General features: G+C 38.0%; 1 protein-coding gene across 1 annotated transcript in view; it reads left to right on the top strand.

Moving 5' to 3' along the window:
• PDE3B (phosphodiesterase 3B) overlaps positions 1-16,755 on the top strand; it is a 181,127-nt gene that overhangs the window by 119,419 nt on the left and 44,953 nt on the right. The window contains exons 3-5 of the mRNA XM_059407921.1: positions 5,378-5,626; positions 8,334-8,476; positions 15,494-15,600. Coding sequence (XP_059263904.1) covers positions 5,378-5,626; positions 8,334-8,476; positions 15,494-15,600 — 499 coding nt within the window. The remainder of the gene's footprint in view (positions 1-5,377; positions 5,627-8,333; positions 8,477-15,493; positions 15,601-16,755) is intronic.

Raw genomic sequence — 16,755 nt, 5'->3', positions numbered from 1 at the left:
CCCACTGAGCAGGGAGGCTCATAAGGGCCTCTGAGATCATGACCTGAGCTGAAATCCAGAGTTGGATGCTTAGCCAACTGAGCTATCCTGGTGCCCCCGACAAGAAATTCTAATGCAGCCGTCATAAAAATGTTCTAACAAGCATATAACAAGGAAACAAAATAGAAAATCTCAACCCTAACAAAAAAACAGGCACTTCTCCCCTTTGATTGCACCTCACAGATGCTGTGGTGTTTTTTTTTTGTTATGTTTTGTTTTTAACACATTGAAGGTTTGTAGCAAACCTGCATCAAGCAAGTCTGTTTTTACTGTTTAAGAACAGCATTTGCTCGCTTCATGTTTCTCGGACACATTTTGGTAAGTTAAAATATTTCAAACTTTTTCATCATGACACTTGTTATGGCGATCTGGGATCCGCGATCGTGGATGTTACTATTGTAACTGGTCTGGGGTGCCATGGGTCATGCTCATAAAAGATGGTTAACTTAATAAATACTGTGTGTTCTGACTGATCCGCTGACCAGCTGTTCCCCTATCTCTCTCCCTTCTCTTTGGGCCTCCTTATTTCCCAAGATAGAACAATATTGAAATTCCGTCAGTTAATAACCCTTCAAGGGCTTCTTAGTGGTCAAGTGAGAGTCACATGTCTCTTACTTTAAATGAAAGCTAGAAATGGGGCGCCTGGGTGGCTCAGTGGGTTAAGCCACTGCCTTTGGCTCAGGTCATGATCTCAGGGTCCTGGGATCGAGTCCCGCATCAGGCTCTCTGCTCAGCAGGGAGCCTGCTTCCCTCTCTCTCTCTCTCTGCCTGCCTTTCTGTCTACTTGTAATCTCTGTCTGTCAAATAAACAAATTTAAAAAAAAAATTAAAAAAAAAAAAAGCTAGAAATGATTAAGCCTTGAGAGGAGGGTGCCTTGAAAGCTAAGATAGGTCAAAAGCTAGGCCTCTTGCATCAGACATTGAAGTTGTGAATGCAAAGGAAAAGTTCTTCTTCTTCTTCTTCTTCTTTTTTTTTAAAGATTTATTTATTTATGTATTTATTTGACAGTGAGAGACAGTGGGAGAGGGAGAAGCAGGATTCCCACTGCCCAGCACGGGGTTCATTCCCAGGACCCTGAGCTGAAGGCAGATGCATAATGACTGAGCCACCCAGGTGCCCCAGTGTTGTGATTTTTAATTTCTAATTTACTTCTAAATACTATTTTTAAAAATATTTTATTTACTTATTTCACAGAGATCACAGATAGGCAGAGAAAGAGAGAGGAGGAAGCAGGCTTCCTGCTGAGCAGAGAGCCTGATGTGGGGCTTGATCCCAGGACCCTGGGACCATGACCTGAGCTGAAGACAAAGGCTTTAATCCACTGAGCCACTCAGGTGCCCCCAAAGGAAAAGTTCTTGAAGGAAATGTAAAAGTGCTACTTCAGTGAGCACGTGAATGATAAGAAAGTGAGACAGCTGCTTTGCTGATAGGGAGAAAGTTGTAATGTTCTGGATAGAGGGTCAGACCAGTCACAACACAACATTCCTTTCAGCCAAAGCCTGATCTAGAGCACGGTCCTAACTCTCTCCAATCCTATGAAGGCTGAGAGAGGCGAGGAAGCTGCAGAAGTAGTCTGAAGCCGGCAGAGGTGGGTTCACAAGGTTTAAGGAAGGAAGCCATCTCCAAAACATCAAAGTGCAAATGAGTGCTGATGCAGAAGCTGCAGCAAGTTATCCAGAAGATCTAAGCTAAGACACTTACTGAAGGTGGTTACACTGAATGACAGATTTTCAAGGTATGTAAAGCAGCCTTCTATTGGGAGAACATGGTATCCAGAACTTCCATGGCCAGAGAGGAGAAGTCAATGCCTGGCTTCAAAGGTTAGACTGAGTTCTCTCACTGGGGCTAATGCAGCTGGTGACTTGACATTGAAGCCAGTGCTCATTTTCTGTTCTGAAAATCCTAGGGTCCTTAAGAATTATGTTAAACGTATTTTGTGCTCTGTAAATGGAACAACAAAGCACATCTGTTTTCAACGGTTTACTGAACATTTTAAGCCCACCTTCAAGACCTCCTCAGGGGAAAAAAAAAAGATTCAGATATTAGTGCTCATTGACAATGCACCCGAACACCCAAGAACTCTGATGGAGATGTACAACAAGATTAGTATTTTCGTGCCTGTTAACATAGCATCATTTTGCAGCCCATGGAGTAAGGAATAATTTTGACTTCCAAGTCTCATTATTTAAGAAAGACATTTTGTAAGGCTGTTCCTGCCCCAGATAGTGATTCCTTGGTTGGATCTGGGCAAAGAAAATTGAAAACCTTCTGAAAAGGATTCACAATTCAAGAGGTCGAAATACAAGCATTAACAGAGTTTGAGAGAAGTTGATTCCCACCTTTGTGGATGACTTTGAGGGGCTTGAGATTTAAGTGAAGAAAGTAACTACACGTGTGGTAGAAACAGCAAGAGAAGTACACTTAGAAGTGGGGCCTGAGGATGACTGAATGGCTGCCATCTCGTGGTAAAATCTGAACGTAGGAGGGGTTGCTTCTTACGAAGGAACAAAGGAAAGTGGTTTCAGGAGATAGAATCTGCTCCTGAAGATGCTGTGAGGACTGTTGAAATGACGACAAAGGATTTAGGATATAATATAAACTTGATAAAGCAGTCGCAGGTTTTGAGAGGATTGAATCCAAGTTTAAAAGTTCTCCTGTGCGTAAAATGCTATCAGACAGCATCACAAGCAACAGAGAAACTGTGAAAGGAAGAGTCAGCCGAATGCAGCTAACTTCATTTATTTTAAGAAATTGCCACAGCCCACCCAACCCTTAGCAACCGCCACTTTGATTGGATCAGTCTGCAGCCATCAGCATCACATTCGAGACCCTCCACTAGCAAAAAGATGACGACTTGCTGAAAACTCAGATGATCGTTAGCATTTTTTAGCAATAAAGTATTTTTTTTAGAGGCAGGGAGAGAGTGGAGGGGAGGGGCAGAGAGAGAGAGAGAGAGAAATTCCTAAGCAGGCTCCACAGTGGGTGTGCAGCCTGACATGGGGCTCGATCTCACAACCCTGAGATCATGACCTGAGCCGAAATCAAGAGTCAGATACTTAACTGACTGAGCCACCCCGGTGGCTAAATGAAGTATTTTTAAATTAAGGTATGTTGGGGCACCTGGGTGGCTCAGTTGTTAAGCTGCTGCCTTTGGCTCAGGTCATGATCCCAGAGGGGTTCCCTGCTCTTCGGGAGGCTTGCTTCTCCCTCTCCCACTCCTCTGCTTGTGTTCCTTCTCTTGCTGTGCCTCTCTCTGTCAAATAAATAAATAAAATCTTAAAAAAAAAATTTAAGGTATATACATTATTTTTTTAAGACATAATGCCATTGCACACATAATAGACTACAGTATATTGTAAACATAACTTTTATATGCACTAGGAAGCCAGAGAATTTATTTGACTTACTTTATTGCACTGTTTGCTCTATTGCAGTGGTCTGGAACCAAACCTGCAACATCTCTGAGGTAGATCTGTAAAAGTTAAAAAAAGAAAGAAATGAAAACTTTGGAACTCAAAAATACAGTAACAGAAATGAAAAATTTGCTGAATGGGCTTAGCAGAGTGGGACGAGAGAGGATGGAATTTGTGAGCTTGAGGATAGAGCAACAGAATTTACCTGATTGGAACAACAGAGAGGAAATAGATGGAAACAATATAACAGGGATGTATTGGACAATAACAAAAGGTCCAAAATTTGTATCAGTGTCTGAGAAGGAGAGAGTGAGTTTAAAAGATTATTTGAAAAAACAGTGGCTGAAAACATGCCCAGATTTTGCACCCACACAAAAAATAAAGTAATCCTACAAATTTGAGAAGCTGAGTGAATCCCAAATATGAAAACCCCTAATAAATCTGCAAGCCATGTCATATTTAAACATTTGAAAACTAAAGACCAAAGAAAATAACTTAAAAGCAACTAGAGAGAAATGACACATGATCTATAGAGGAACACCAGCTTAAATATCAACAGATTTCTCATTTGGAGGTGGGAAAACAGATGCTATTATAGTACAATTTGTGGAGGTAAAGACTTAACCAACATACAGGAGGGCAGTTTTATAGTAATGAACAAATTGTAACTTGTTCATTTACTGTGGTTCAGCAATTCAGTTTTATGGGAAGCTATTTGTTTGAAGTATGCTTAATTATCTATAGTGACATATATAGTGAAGTATTTATTTACAAAGATTAGCAATAGCTGGGCTATCCTCTAGTAAAAGGGAATGTTTTCAAATAAAAGCTAAGACGAAAGAATACTTTACAAGAAAAAAAAAATCCCCAAAGAGCAAAGACATTATTTAGCTAATTATTGTTCTAACTTTCATAACATTTCTTAGTTCTGAAATGTGTTGAGGATACTTAATAAACAGTTTTATGGTGAATTCATTAAATACATTTGATAATTAAGAATTTTAGATAACTCAAATGTAGGTTTAAGGTACAATAAAAGCAACAAAAGTGCATTTAATTCACTGTTGATTATCCATGTGCTCATTTCTATGGGTAATTGAGTTGAACATCAAATATACGTATTTTCAAGAAGTAAAAATCACACCATATGTATACATCAATGAAATATTTATTCTAAATTTTAAAAATATCTTTCCTGGAGCGCCTGGGTGGCTCAGTGGGTTAAAGCCTCTGCCTTCAGCTCAGGTCATGATCTCAGGGTCCTGGGATCGAGCGCCGCAATGGGCTCTCTGCTCAGCAGGGAGCCTGCTTCTTCCTCTCTCTGCCTGCCTTTCTGCCTACTTGTGGTCTCTGTCTGTCAAATAAATAAATAAAATCTTTAAAAAAAAAAAAAAAAAGCTTTCCTGTCTACTCTTTAAGGCCAAGTGTGACGTTACCACTTCCATGAAGTTGTTGGTGACCATTCAGTTCAAAGTTAATCACTATCTCCTTCAAACTTTGACACCTTTTCCCCTGTATTTTTATCTTCTTATTTTCCATAATATTGATGGTTATGCTGTGGTTTATTGCACTTTAAATATATCCCTCGTGTTTTACATGTATTCTCAGACTAGTCTCATGTCAGCCCTTAATGAGGTGGTGGTTGTAATCTCCATTTTACTGTAAAGAAAGTAAAAGGTTCAGATGTTAAATAACTTGCTCAAAATCACACAATTAGGGTTCAAGTGTGGATTTCAGATGCCGAGGTCTTTGCACCAGAGCCTTGTCCCTACACTTGGCTGCCTCGGAAATGTATAAGGTTACCTGAAAGAACCGCTGTGGGTGTACCTTGTATATGTACATAGATTTAAAATACAGTGTTTCTTAAATGTTAGAGCGTTTTCATACAAATCTGTTAATACTACTTTTTTCTTTTCTTTCCTAGAATTCTGGAGGTGGAAGTGGAGTTGATCTTTCCGTGCTAAATGAGGCTCGCAATATGGTGTCAGATCTTCTGGTGGATCCGACCCTTCCCCCACAAGTGATCTCCTCCCTGCGGAGCATCAGTAGCTTGATGGGTGCTTTCTCAGGTTCCTGCAGGCCAAAGATTAACCCTCTCACACCATTTCCTGGATTTTACCCCTGCTCAGAAGTAGAGGACCCAACTGAGAAAGGAGAACGAAAACTTTACAAGGTCAAGATCCAGTAATCAGCCAGCCCTAATTACCACATTTAATATTTTCAAATTAAAACTGCTCCTTTATAGCTCAGATAAAATACAGTTTCAAGGACCAGCTTTTCTGTACAGTATTTTGAGCTGCTTGGGACTTCGGGGGTGGTTGTAAATATCAAATCATTTTAAATGAGTGTTCAGCTTTTATTCTAAATAACTTTGTAGAACCAGCAGTTAAAATTTCATCAGCACAACTATTTATCATTATTGTTATTGTTTTTAAATACAAAACAACACAAATTTAAGTCCAGGCTTGTATAGCAAACTAGTGGTCCTGTCATGTCATTAATCTGTTGTATGATTTAGAATCCAGGAATATTCTTATTGAACCACAAAGAATTGATCATTATAATATTTGTTTTATGAATTACATAGCATTATTTTAAACTTTCACTTTTTTTTTGATCTCTGTTTTGCCCCCTTTACACACACTAGAGATTGGTCTAGCCTAATAGACATTGATTTTTCCATAATTAAATATGGGGTTATTATTTTTTTCTAATATCAGTGCTTCAGAACAGGATTTTCTTTAAGAAATAATAAATACTATTCTAAGTAGGTTTGCATTATGCTTGTTCAGAGTGCAATTAAAATTGCTTTATTTGACTAATCAATATCTTTATCAATAACAAATAATAAACTTAATAAGAACATTTTAAAGATTATTCTAGATTTATTTATTCTACAGGTAAAGAAATCAATCAAGAGAAGATAAAATTCAAATCAGTTAATTTTGTTCCTTGTAATGATGTATATAGAACTTTTAAAAAGTTAAATATCATTTTGAAAGGATTTTGATCAGTTAATTTCATTGTGTTCGCAGCATTAGGATGTAGAAATGTTGAAAAATTAAGTCCAATTAGGGCTAAAGTTTGATAATTACTGATCACAAATCTAGACAACAGGTGATTATGTGATGCTTTTATTTATAAGAAATATATACAGTAGCACTTGCCTTATTCTAAATCCAATTAACAATGGTACTTAGTTAGGCATTCTTTTTATTTTTTTTTTTAATTTTTTTTTATTTTTTTTATTTTTTTAAGATTTCATTTATTTATTTGACAGAAATCACAAGCAGGCAGAGACAGGCAGAGAGAGAGGAGGAAGCAGGCTCCCTGCTGAGCAGAGAGCCCGATGCGGGGCTCAATCCCAGGACCCTGGGATCATGACCTGAGCCGAAGGCAGCGGCTTAACCCACTGAGCCACCCAGGTGCCCCTAGGCATTCTTTTTAGCACTCTGCGTGTGAGAAATAGGTTAATCACAAGTATCTAAAAGTGACAGTAATAAATTCATCAACAAAATAATGCTAATTTATTCTTGAGTTAGTTTTCACTTGGTAAGTTGTTCTTTGTATTTTCTATTGACATTTGATGTTTTCAGTAGGTTTTTTCTCTTTTCAATTGCAGTATACTTGACACAAAAATAGTAATTCTTAAAAATCTTAATCAGAAAAATCTTAATATTATCAATATTATGTTTGTCACTATGTTTACTGTGTTTAAAAAAAGTGTACTGGTACATTTTAGAAACATTTTAAACAATACCAATGAAACAGTATGCCTAAGTGCCTCATTTCCTGAACATTCTAGTTAATCAGGCTTGTTTTTGGTACTGGAATCTACTGATAGGAGTAGTCCTAGAAGAATCAGGAAGTAAGCCTTATTTCTTTTCTTTGTGTTCTTTAAATTTCTTTCTTGAATTTCACATTGAATTTGTCTCTGCTTTTGGGAAAGAATAGAAAAAGCCTGATACTACTCAAGAAAAGAACAATAGCCATTTATGAAAAGATAATTAGTAAGGAAAGGGGAGTCATAAGAGATAATTTAATGTAAATGTCTTATGTATGTGTTAAGAGACTGTATGGACCTAAATTATTGCCAGAAAGGATTATGTTCCACAGAGGACGTTTTCACTGTGAGTCTAACTCACTATGAACCTTTACAAAATCAACATGCTTGGGAAACTTAAACATAGGAGATATTTATCTCTGGGATGGTTTCAGTGTTTGCTAGTGGGGGAAATTCAGAAGAAGTCAAGACTGTTTTATGTAAATCTCAGTAAAACACCTATTCAGTGGTTAAAAAAATAAATAAATAAAAAAGAAGACATTGGTTAATCGATATTTGGACCAGTTTAGAATATTTTTAAAAATTAAGGTAAAATATTAATGCTAATGGTGTTCTGAGTCTAATTGCTAATTGGAAAGATAGCTCTGAATCTTTCAGTTTCTCCAGGTTAACCCTATGTACATTAGCCTTATACTGAAAATAAAAAAGGTTTAGTATATAGGTCTTACAGTCCCTGATCCAAAGCTTGAACTCTGTAGTTGATTTTCAGGGTAAATCTTTCATATTAGCCTTTGAAACTATCAAGTATTTATTTCTCATGAAATGAGGGTGTAAAGTGTATAAAAGAATAAAGATCTTGTTAAATTGTAGGGAGTTCAGAAATCATTTTTTGGTGGGAGGAACACTAAATAGAACAACAGTGTAGAATGTGAAATTTGGAGTCAATATGAGGTATTTTCAGAGTAAAATGTTTTATTTCTCTTGTACATGTTAAAGATAGACTTTGTATTGATATTTTCACATGTTGTCTTTACGAATACATGTACAGCGTAACTGAAGGGGTGACAGTCTTAACCATTGTTAAATTATTCAACAGGGACTAAACAGTAGGAATGGCTTACCAGCTCCACAGCTGAGGAGGAGCTCTGCAACCTCAGGTCTGCCTCCTGCAGAGCAGCCTTCTTCAAGGTGGGAACGCAGTAATGGCAAGAGGCCACACCAAGACTTTGGCATTTCAAGGTAAGGTCCCCCGTCTTTTAAAGAAACTTGTGTCAAGTACATCCATTTTGTCTCTGTTGAATGAAGTCTGAAATAGCTAAACACAGAAAGGAACAAGTTGAAGTACTTTAGACGTAGGACAGCGTGGGTCGTAATAAGGCGTGATAGAGAGACTGATTTTTACGTGATAGAGAGACTGATTTTTAAAAGGAAGCTAACCTACCTTCTCCAGAAAGTGAAGTACATTGGGTACAAGGCCTGCTGAGGCCTTAGGAAGTCAGGGAGGCAGTTTAAGGACGATAGGGTCAATCTAGGACAGGGCAATGGGAAAGCTTTAAAGTCAGTATCAGTGGCCAGTATGGAGGCAATCCTACCCATCTAGTGCGCTGTGTTGGAAGATGGGTTAACAGAGTACTGACTAGTCAGACGAGGAGCAGCGTTCTCAGGGCTCATATTCCAAGGCAGCAAAACTCTTCCAAACGCTGCTCTTGCTGGAGGACTGAGACGACTCATACATTCTGTAGTCACTTGAGGATTGCCTTGGAACTGACCCGTGCTAATCCTGCACATGAAAGGCATCAGCAACTGGGAAAATGCAGGGCCTGGAATTTTCTGAATGTAAATATACCCATATACCCTCATCGCAAAGGATTCAGTGCTTTGTTTTTTAATAGCCAGGAAACATAGTGATCTCCTGTGCGAGTTACCAACTTCTCTTTGTCACTCACATCTGACTGTGTTAACAGACTTGGAAGTAGTTTAAACTTTCTGTTAAACCACTGTTACTGGGCACGTGTGTACTTCATGAGCTCGAGCTGTGTAGTTGCACATTTGAAACAGCAGATGGCAGGATTGGATCATATGGATTTGTCTGTTAACCGTTAAGTATTAAGGTTTATATAGGAAATAGGATCAAATAATTATAATGTTCCAGATTCTTGTGTGATTTTTTAATTTGAATTTTTTATAATATATTCAAGTAGATGAAAACCTTTTTTTAATAAAAGAAAAATTGAGTGAAATGGTATATAAAATAGGAAAAGATTGATGTATAAAAAGTATAGTCCCAGGAATGCAGAGCTTGCTGAGGACCTAAACATGACAGTTATGGGTTTTGGGGGGCTTTTTTGGTTTTTGTTTTTTAATGGAAGCAGGATATGGGGACATCAGCAATGATAGGAACTGAAAATATGATGTATTTCTTAACCATAGGAAGTATCATCTTGAGAATACTGTTTGGTTTAAAAAAGAATGATGAAAACGATTGCTTTTTAATCTTTCAAAAATCACACTGATGTAAAAGCAGTACACTTGAAGTTAAAGAAACACTTGATACAGTGAGTAAAGGTCACTTTTATCCTGCTGGTTTAAGATGATTGATGTTAAAATAGAACACAGTCCAAAGAAAATTAACTCTGAGGAATGTTCATTTAAAAGTAAATTGTTTACAGATTTGATATCATTACTTAGCTCTCATTAAAACAAAGTCATATGCTTCAAAAGATTTAGAAACTTGGAGAATAAAGTAATTCATGGTATTATGCAACATCTCCTCGAAAGAGGTAAGGCTAGAAGTAATTCTTTTAGAAGCTGTAGCTTCTCAGTAATAAGTTTCTAAGTATACTTTGGGTAAGGAGTGTATGAAGCATTTACAACCACTATCCCTTTTGAAACTCAAGTTTCTAGGTCAGTGCCGTCCAATAGAAATTTCTGTGATGGGGGAAAAAAAAAGGAAGAAATTTCTGTGACGATGGGAATGTTTTCTTTCCACACTGTCCAGTAGCCCCTCGCTAAGTGTGGCTATTGATGACTTGAAGTGTGTCTGGTATGTTTAAGGAACCAAATTTAAATTTCATTTAATTAATTTAACTAAAATGCAAAGGGCCACATAGGACTGTCATCTAGACCTGTGTGGCAACCATATTAGACAGCACAGCTGCAGATCTTTCATGTATGGTAGTGTTTGCTGTAGGAACCTTTAGGCTTTAGTAGTTTTAACCAGAGAGACTTATGAATCTGGAATCATGAGGCATTCATCTTGACTTGATCAGAGTACCCCAAAACAGAGGTCATGTGCCCTGCATTTTTGCGTCTTGCTTTGAAGGCAGCCCTAGATTCTGATGATAGCTTCTCTGACTGTGATTTAAATGACCCTGACTGTGTTTTCGACACGGTTCCAGTAGTGAACCTCTCAGTCCCTGAAGCTCTGACGGAAACGAAATTTCTCATCCCTCCAGGCGCTTTTTCATGTTACTGTTTTTCTGCCCTTATTTTCTGTCACACTGGTGCTACCCTCTAGTTTTGTGGTTGCTTTAAAAAATGGATTTAGCTAGAAAACTTGGTTGCCTTGCGTCCTGGTATCTTATCTTCTAGGTACCGGTTGTCGGGTCTGTGTCTGCGCCTCGTTTCCTCTCTGCTCCCTTTTCTCCTTTATCACTTTGCTGACAGTTTCATGCTTTCTTGACTCCTCACCTGGGCGGCTTTCCTCTCCATTGGCCTCTCCATTTGTCATATCCTTCACCGCCTGATCCATCTCCTAGCCTCCCACCACAAATCTTCCTTAAACAAAACCTTGATGACACAGTGTTACTAGTCAGTAAGTTTTTGGACCCTTTACCAATGCCTCTAGAATAGTACCTAAATTCCTGGCCTGGGAGTTGAAACCCTGTTACTCCCTCCTGACAAAGCTGCACCCTTACTTGGAATGATTAAACAAACTAGAAGACATGAACAGTCTTGCAAAGAATGAGAAAAGAAAAAAAATGACTTGGAAAGCTCTCTAGGTGAAAACAGCAGTGACTGAGTTAAACCCTTCCTTGAACTTTTTCTGATAATTTTGTTTTTAGTTTAACTCATTTGAAAATTAAGCTGACTTCTAGTTTCCAGCCCACCTTGTTTGAGTGAAGAGTGATATAGGATTTAATCTTGCTTTTCTTCAAGCTTTGTCTGGAGAAAAAAGCCAAGTGTTATAAATCTTAGGATAGCTAAGATAAAAGGAATATAAAGGAAGAAAAACCACAAGTAAGAAGAGTTACACTATTTGAATAGCCACTGTATTACCCATCTGAAGAGTTTAATTACTCTTCATCTCATACAGAATTTGAAATTTTAATAAAGAGGGCCATTGCTTTACAACACCAAAATACATCAGTCTTTCCCTATTTATCTGAAACTCCAGGCAAGTTTAACTATTTGCTATTCCCTCTAGTTATCTGCTTCTATGCATCCTGTTCCCCCCCATAACCCCCGCCTCCACCACCATCATAGTTGTTCTCTCTCCCTGGACCAGGTCTTCTCACTTTAAGACTAACACCCTGCTTTCCTCCTCCCTTGGTTTCCAAGGAGAAGTGCTCTGTTTCACTTCTGAATCTCCTTAACACCTTTTCTTTGCCTCTTTTATGGCACTTTCACTTTCTACCCTGTGTTAGTCATTAATGCTCTTCTGAGGCCTGCTCAATGACTGTGATGAGTTTGATTGCATTAAAATGGATCTTTGAGGATAAACAGCTCCTGAACAAATGTTCTGCAGGGAGTATGGTGTCCATATTAGATTATGATAGTGGATGCTTTTTGCGGACGTTTCAGATGAAGGTTCTCTGGTGAAGAAGTTCCAGGAAATGTGGGATAATGTTTTCTTGGGTTAGCTGACAATTAAATTACCCATCTCTGAATTTTCAGTGTTAGTAGCTATGGTTAAAAAATGGCTAAACTTGTATCCTGGGACTGACTGCTGGGACCCATCCCTCCCTATGGACAAACAGAGCATGTATTTAGAGCTCAAAGCTCACTTCCTCGGAACAGACTTTCCCTGGGGAAAGATAGGCAAGTCTTCATTTTCCAAAACTGCCTAGGCTTTCACCTGTGTAGGCTTTTCACCCCTACACTGAAGAGACTTGCCTTTAACCTGTTCCTCAGTTCATCCTTCATCTCTATAAATGCTTTGTAATTCGGTCTAAAAATTTGGTAGGAACTATGTTCCCTAAATAATGTACTAGGGAACCAGCTTCTCAATTCCGTGTCTCATAATTTACTAGAGATTGATACCAGTGCCTGGACCCTCTTTGTACTGCTGAGATTCAAGAGGGCTAATGGTGTCATCTCACTCAGTTTCTTGAGAGAGTAGCTCTGTGAATCTAGGCATTGGATAGCCAACACGTTTGTACAGCTTCTCACACATGCCCACAACCACACAAGATGATCCAGACCTTATCAAGGTCATTTGTGTTGGTTGTCTAAAAGTCAGACTCTTAACACATGGCTTAATTCTGTGACCATAACTTTTGACAGTCTCTTGTAATGATTCCCAAATCTGACTTCAGTCATTCTCTAACGAACTATTAATAAACCTTGAGATTCCTGTCCTTTTTGTCGTCTGCCTTCTTCAGTGTTGTTTTAGATAATCTCATTGGAGTGTACATCTATCTGGTTGTAGGCCAGGAATTAATGAGACAATTCTACAACTCAGCTGAAAAACCTGTAATTTGACCTGTACCTCTCAATTCTCAACAGCTAACTGAATGTATAATATACTTAATTATTAGAAAAGCTTGAATCAAAGTAGGAGACTGTGGAGCAATGCAGTGTGTTTGTTTTGAAAAGGAGAAGTCCTTTCCCTGTTTTGAATGTTAACCAGGGAGTAAACTAAGAGTACACAGATTTATGTTTGAGTATATCCCTGAGTGGTATTCTTGCTGTGCCTTCCTAGTCTTCCCCGACTTGACATATGAGCAGGGAGTACTCTGATACAAAGAATGATTGAGCTTGAGCAGAGACATGAGTTTATTGGGTGGTATTATTTGCATATTGCCTCTTTTTGTGACATCATCAAATTATCATTACTACTGGCTTGAGAAAAAAAATACGATAGACTCTAAAAGTTAGATGTTAAAAGTTCTTACCTCACGCTTTGCGTAGTGGCAGCATCGTGGCCAATGAGGTTTATCCAAGGCGCAATTATGGCTAATTGAAAAGTTCTTACCTCTTGGAGGGAAAGGTGGATGAAGGGATGGGGCAATTGGGTGATGGACATTAGGGGAGCACTGGGTGTTACATGCAAGTGATGAATCACTAAATTCTACCCCTGATACCAAAAACAAACAAACAAAAAAGTCCCTACCTCTAAATCTCTTAATTTTACAGATTGAGAAACACAGAGTTAGAATCAGAATTATTTCATGGAAGGTGCGGGCAAGGCCTTTTAAAAACAGGTAGAAAGTAAATGCTTTCTCCTGTTAGAGTGAAAAGAAATTAGAGGTTGAATTTTAGATCTGCCGCTGTGAGTTTTAGCTGTGTGAAAGGGGAGACATCACTTAGCCTCTTGAAGCCTTACCTGTTAAATAGACTAAAAAAGATAAAAGTATGTACACTACCTAAAACAATGAATGTTACATAATAGATCCTTGAAATAGTGCTGCTGTTACAGTTTTTGTTAGTGTCAAGAAGGAAGTTTTAAGGGTTGCTAACTGGTTTTACATGCCTTCTCTTTTTGTAATACAGAATTTTTTGCTCCCGTAGGATTATAGAACAAACCACATTACTAGAAAAATGTCCAAGGAGACCCTCAAAGCAAGAGTTAATGAAAGAAAAAAAGCCCACTCGCCCAAATCTGGGGAGCAAAAATGATTTGTTCTGTAGGAAATTGAGACTAGGAACCTAAAGAGAAGATCATTCGCTTATTCCACAAGTATCTGTTGAACATATCGATCAGGCACCGTGCTATTTCCACCAGGAATTTAGAGAGATGTGTTAAAGCCCCAAAGAAAATGACAAAATAATGAGGGAAAATTATCGTAACCAGTGAAATTATAATGCGCTATGTGTAAATGTAATAGAGACATGAACAAAAACCTTTTAGGTCACAGAGAAAATAGGCCTTCCTTGAGTCATGGGGTATGGAAGTACAGAAAAGATGAAGCAGTTGGAGAAGAGCTTATTGAGATATTAGCCTCCACTAAAAAACAGTGAAAAGTAGAGAATCTGGATTTGTCCTTGAGCCTGTGGCAAAGTGTCCCCATGAGGAGTCGACAGAGGAAAAAAGCCTAGTGAATATTGAAGAAAAGGTAAAATTTATGGTGTACTTGCTACATGCTTGGTTTTGGAAATCTTCCAAATATGTAATCTTTTTTTTTTTTTTTTAAAGATTTTTATTTATTTATTTGACAGAGAGAAATCACAAGCAGGCAGAGAGGCAGGCAGAGAGAGAGAGAGGAGGAAGCAGGCTCCCTGCTGAGCAGAGAGCCCGATGCGGGACTCGATCCCAGGACCCTGAGATCATGACCCGAGCTGAAGGCAGCAGCTTAACCCACTGAGCCACCCAGGCGCCCCCCAAATATGTAATCTTAAATTGCATTTTACGTATCACATTGCTGTAGTGTGTGATTGCCTACCTGTGTTTAATTTCTTTGTAAGAGCTCTAAAACCTACAATAAATATTTCAGTTATAGGAAATGGCGGTAGTTAATGGATAATCAATAGTTGTGAAGAGAGGGAGCAGGAAATAGTGAAAACTGTATGTATTAGGCCAGTGATTCTCAGTGAGGTCCTGGGACCCCCCAGTGTTAGCATCACCTAAGAACTTATTAGAAATGAAGATTACTGGCCCTGCCCAGACCTCCTGAACCAGAAATCCTGGGGATAGAACTAGCAATTTGTGTTCTAAGAAGTGCTCCACGTGGTATTGATAACCTGCTTTGTACCAGTGTTTAGCAAATTACAGCTTTCGGGCCTAATGTGGTCCATTACTGTTTGTTTGTTTGTTTAAATTACATTGAAACACAATCATATTTATTTGTTTATTAGTATTTTGTGACTGCTTGTATGCTACAATGGCAGGGTCGAATAAGTGCCAAGCTGAAAGTTTCTACTACTTGGTTCTTTACAGAGAGCATTTCTGGCCCCTGCTTTAGGCTTTAAGCACTAGATAGATGTCTAAGCTCCGATTGTATAAGCAGATGTTTCCTAGTTGAACTGAAGATCATGAATAAAAAAGAGGAAATTTCCCATGTTTAAAATTTTTAATCTGTTATCTTTCCCTTTTAGTCAAGGATCCTATCTAAATGGGCCTTTTAGTTCAAATCTACTGACAATCCCGAAGCAAAGGTCATCTTCTGTATCCCTAACTCACCATATGGGTCTAAGAAGAGCTGGTAAGAAACCATTCTTTATGATTTAAATGGGGGAGGTCTCCAAGTGTATGGTAGTGCACAATTTTTTCATTATACATTTAGAGCTAATTTCGAATACCATTTTATACGTCGTAAATTAACATGACTAAGTGATTTGGATTGACTGTTAGTTGACCATTTGCTCATTCTTTCCCAACACTTTATGAACATCCACTATGTACCAGGCATTTGGTTAGGCACTAGGGATTCAGGAATAAAATACACAACTACTTAACCAAGTTGAAGATCCAGATTCACATATTCAGAACAAGGGAAAATTCTATGGCAAGGGTATTCTTTCGCAGTGTGGCAATTACAGAGAGAGAAAAAAAAATCTTGCTGTGAGAGTGGAAAAAACCCAATAATATCCTAGTAAGTCATTCTAATAGAATTTTTCCCGTGTATTTACTTATTTATTTAAGGTATAATTGACATATAACAGTATATTAGTTTCGGTGTACAACAGTGATTTGATATTTGTGTGTATTGCCAAATGATCACTCCAGTGAGTCTAGTTAACATCTGTCACCATACATAGTCACAGTTTTTTTTTCCTGTGATAACTAAGCTCTGCTCTACTAGCACTTTTCAAATATACAATCCAGTATTATTAACTGTAGTCATCATGCTGTACATTACATCCCCCTGACTTATTTTATAACTATAAATTTGTTCCTTTTGACTTGCTTCACCCTTTTCACCACTCCTACTAATTAAGGAATTTTCTTTAATTCAAAAGATTATAGAACACTTCAAAATATTTTAGATGAAAGATACAAATACAACATAGCAGTAACAGAACAACACCGATACCTACTTTTAAAGTACATTATGTCTGGCATTAGGGGCAATGGAATATACATACAGTTACAAAATTCTTTTATTTGTAGTGTTTGGCATAGAGCAAAAGCCAATAAAACATGAAGAGGCAGGAACGTGTTATTGATAAGAAAAACTGACACTAGAAGGAGACCTATGTACAATATTGATGTTAGATTTAACAAAGTCTTTAAAATAATGATGGTTTAAAAGAAATAGAAGGGGAGATGGACAAAAATGGTTGGATAATTTTTTTTTTAAATTTTTATTTATTTATCAGGGAGAGAGAGGGGGAGAGAGCGAGCACAGGCAGACAGA

This window comes from Mustela nigripes, chromosome 1 (assembly GCF_022355385.1).
Source record: "Mustela nigripes isolate SB6536 chromosome 1, MUSNIG.SB6536, whole genome shotgun sequence".
Taxonomy (NCBI): Eukaryota; Metazoa; Chordata; class Mammalia; order Carnivora; family Mustelidae; genus Mustela; species Mustela nigripes.
This window is presented reverse-complemented; position numbering and strand designations above follow the sequence as displayed.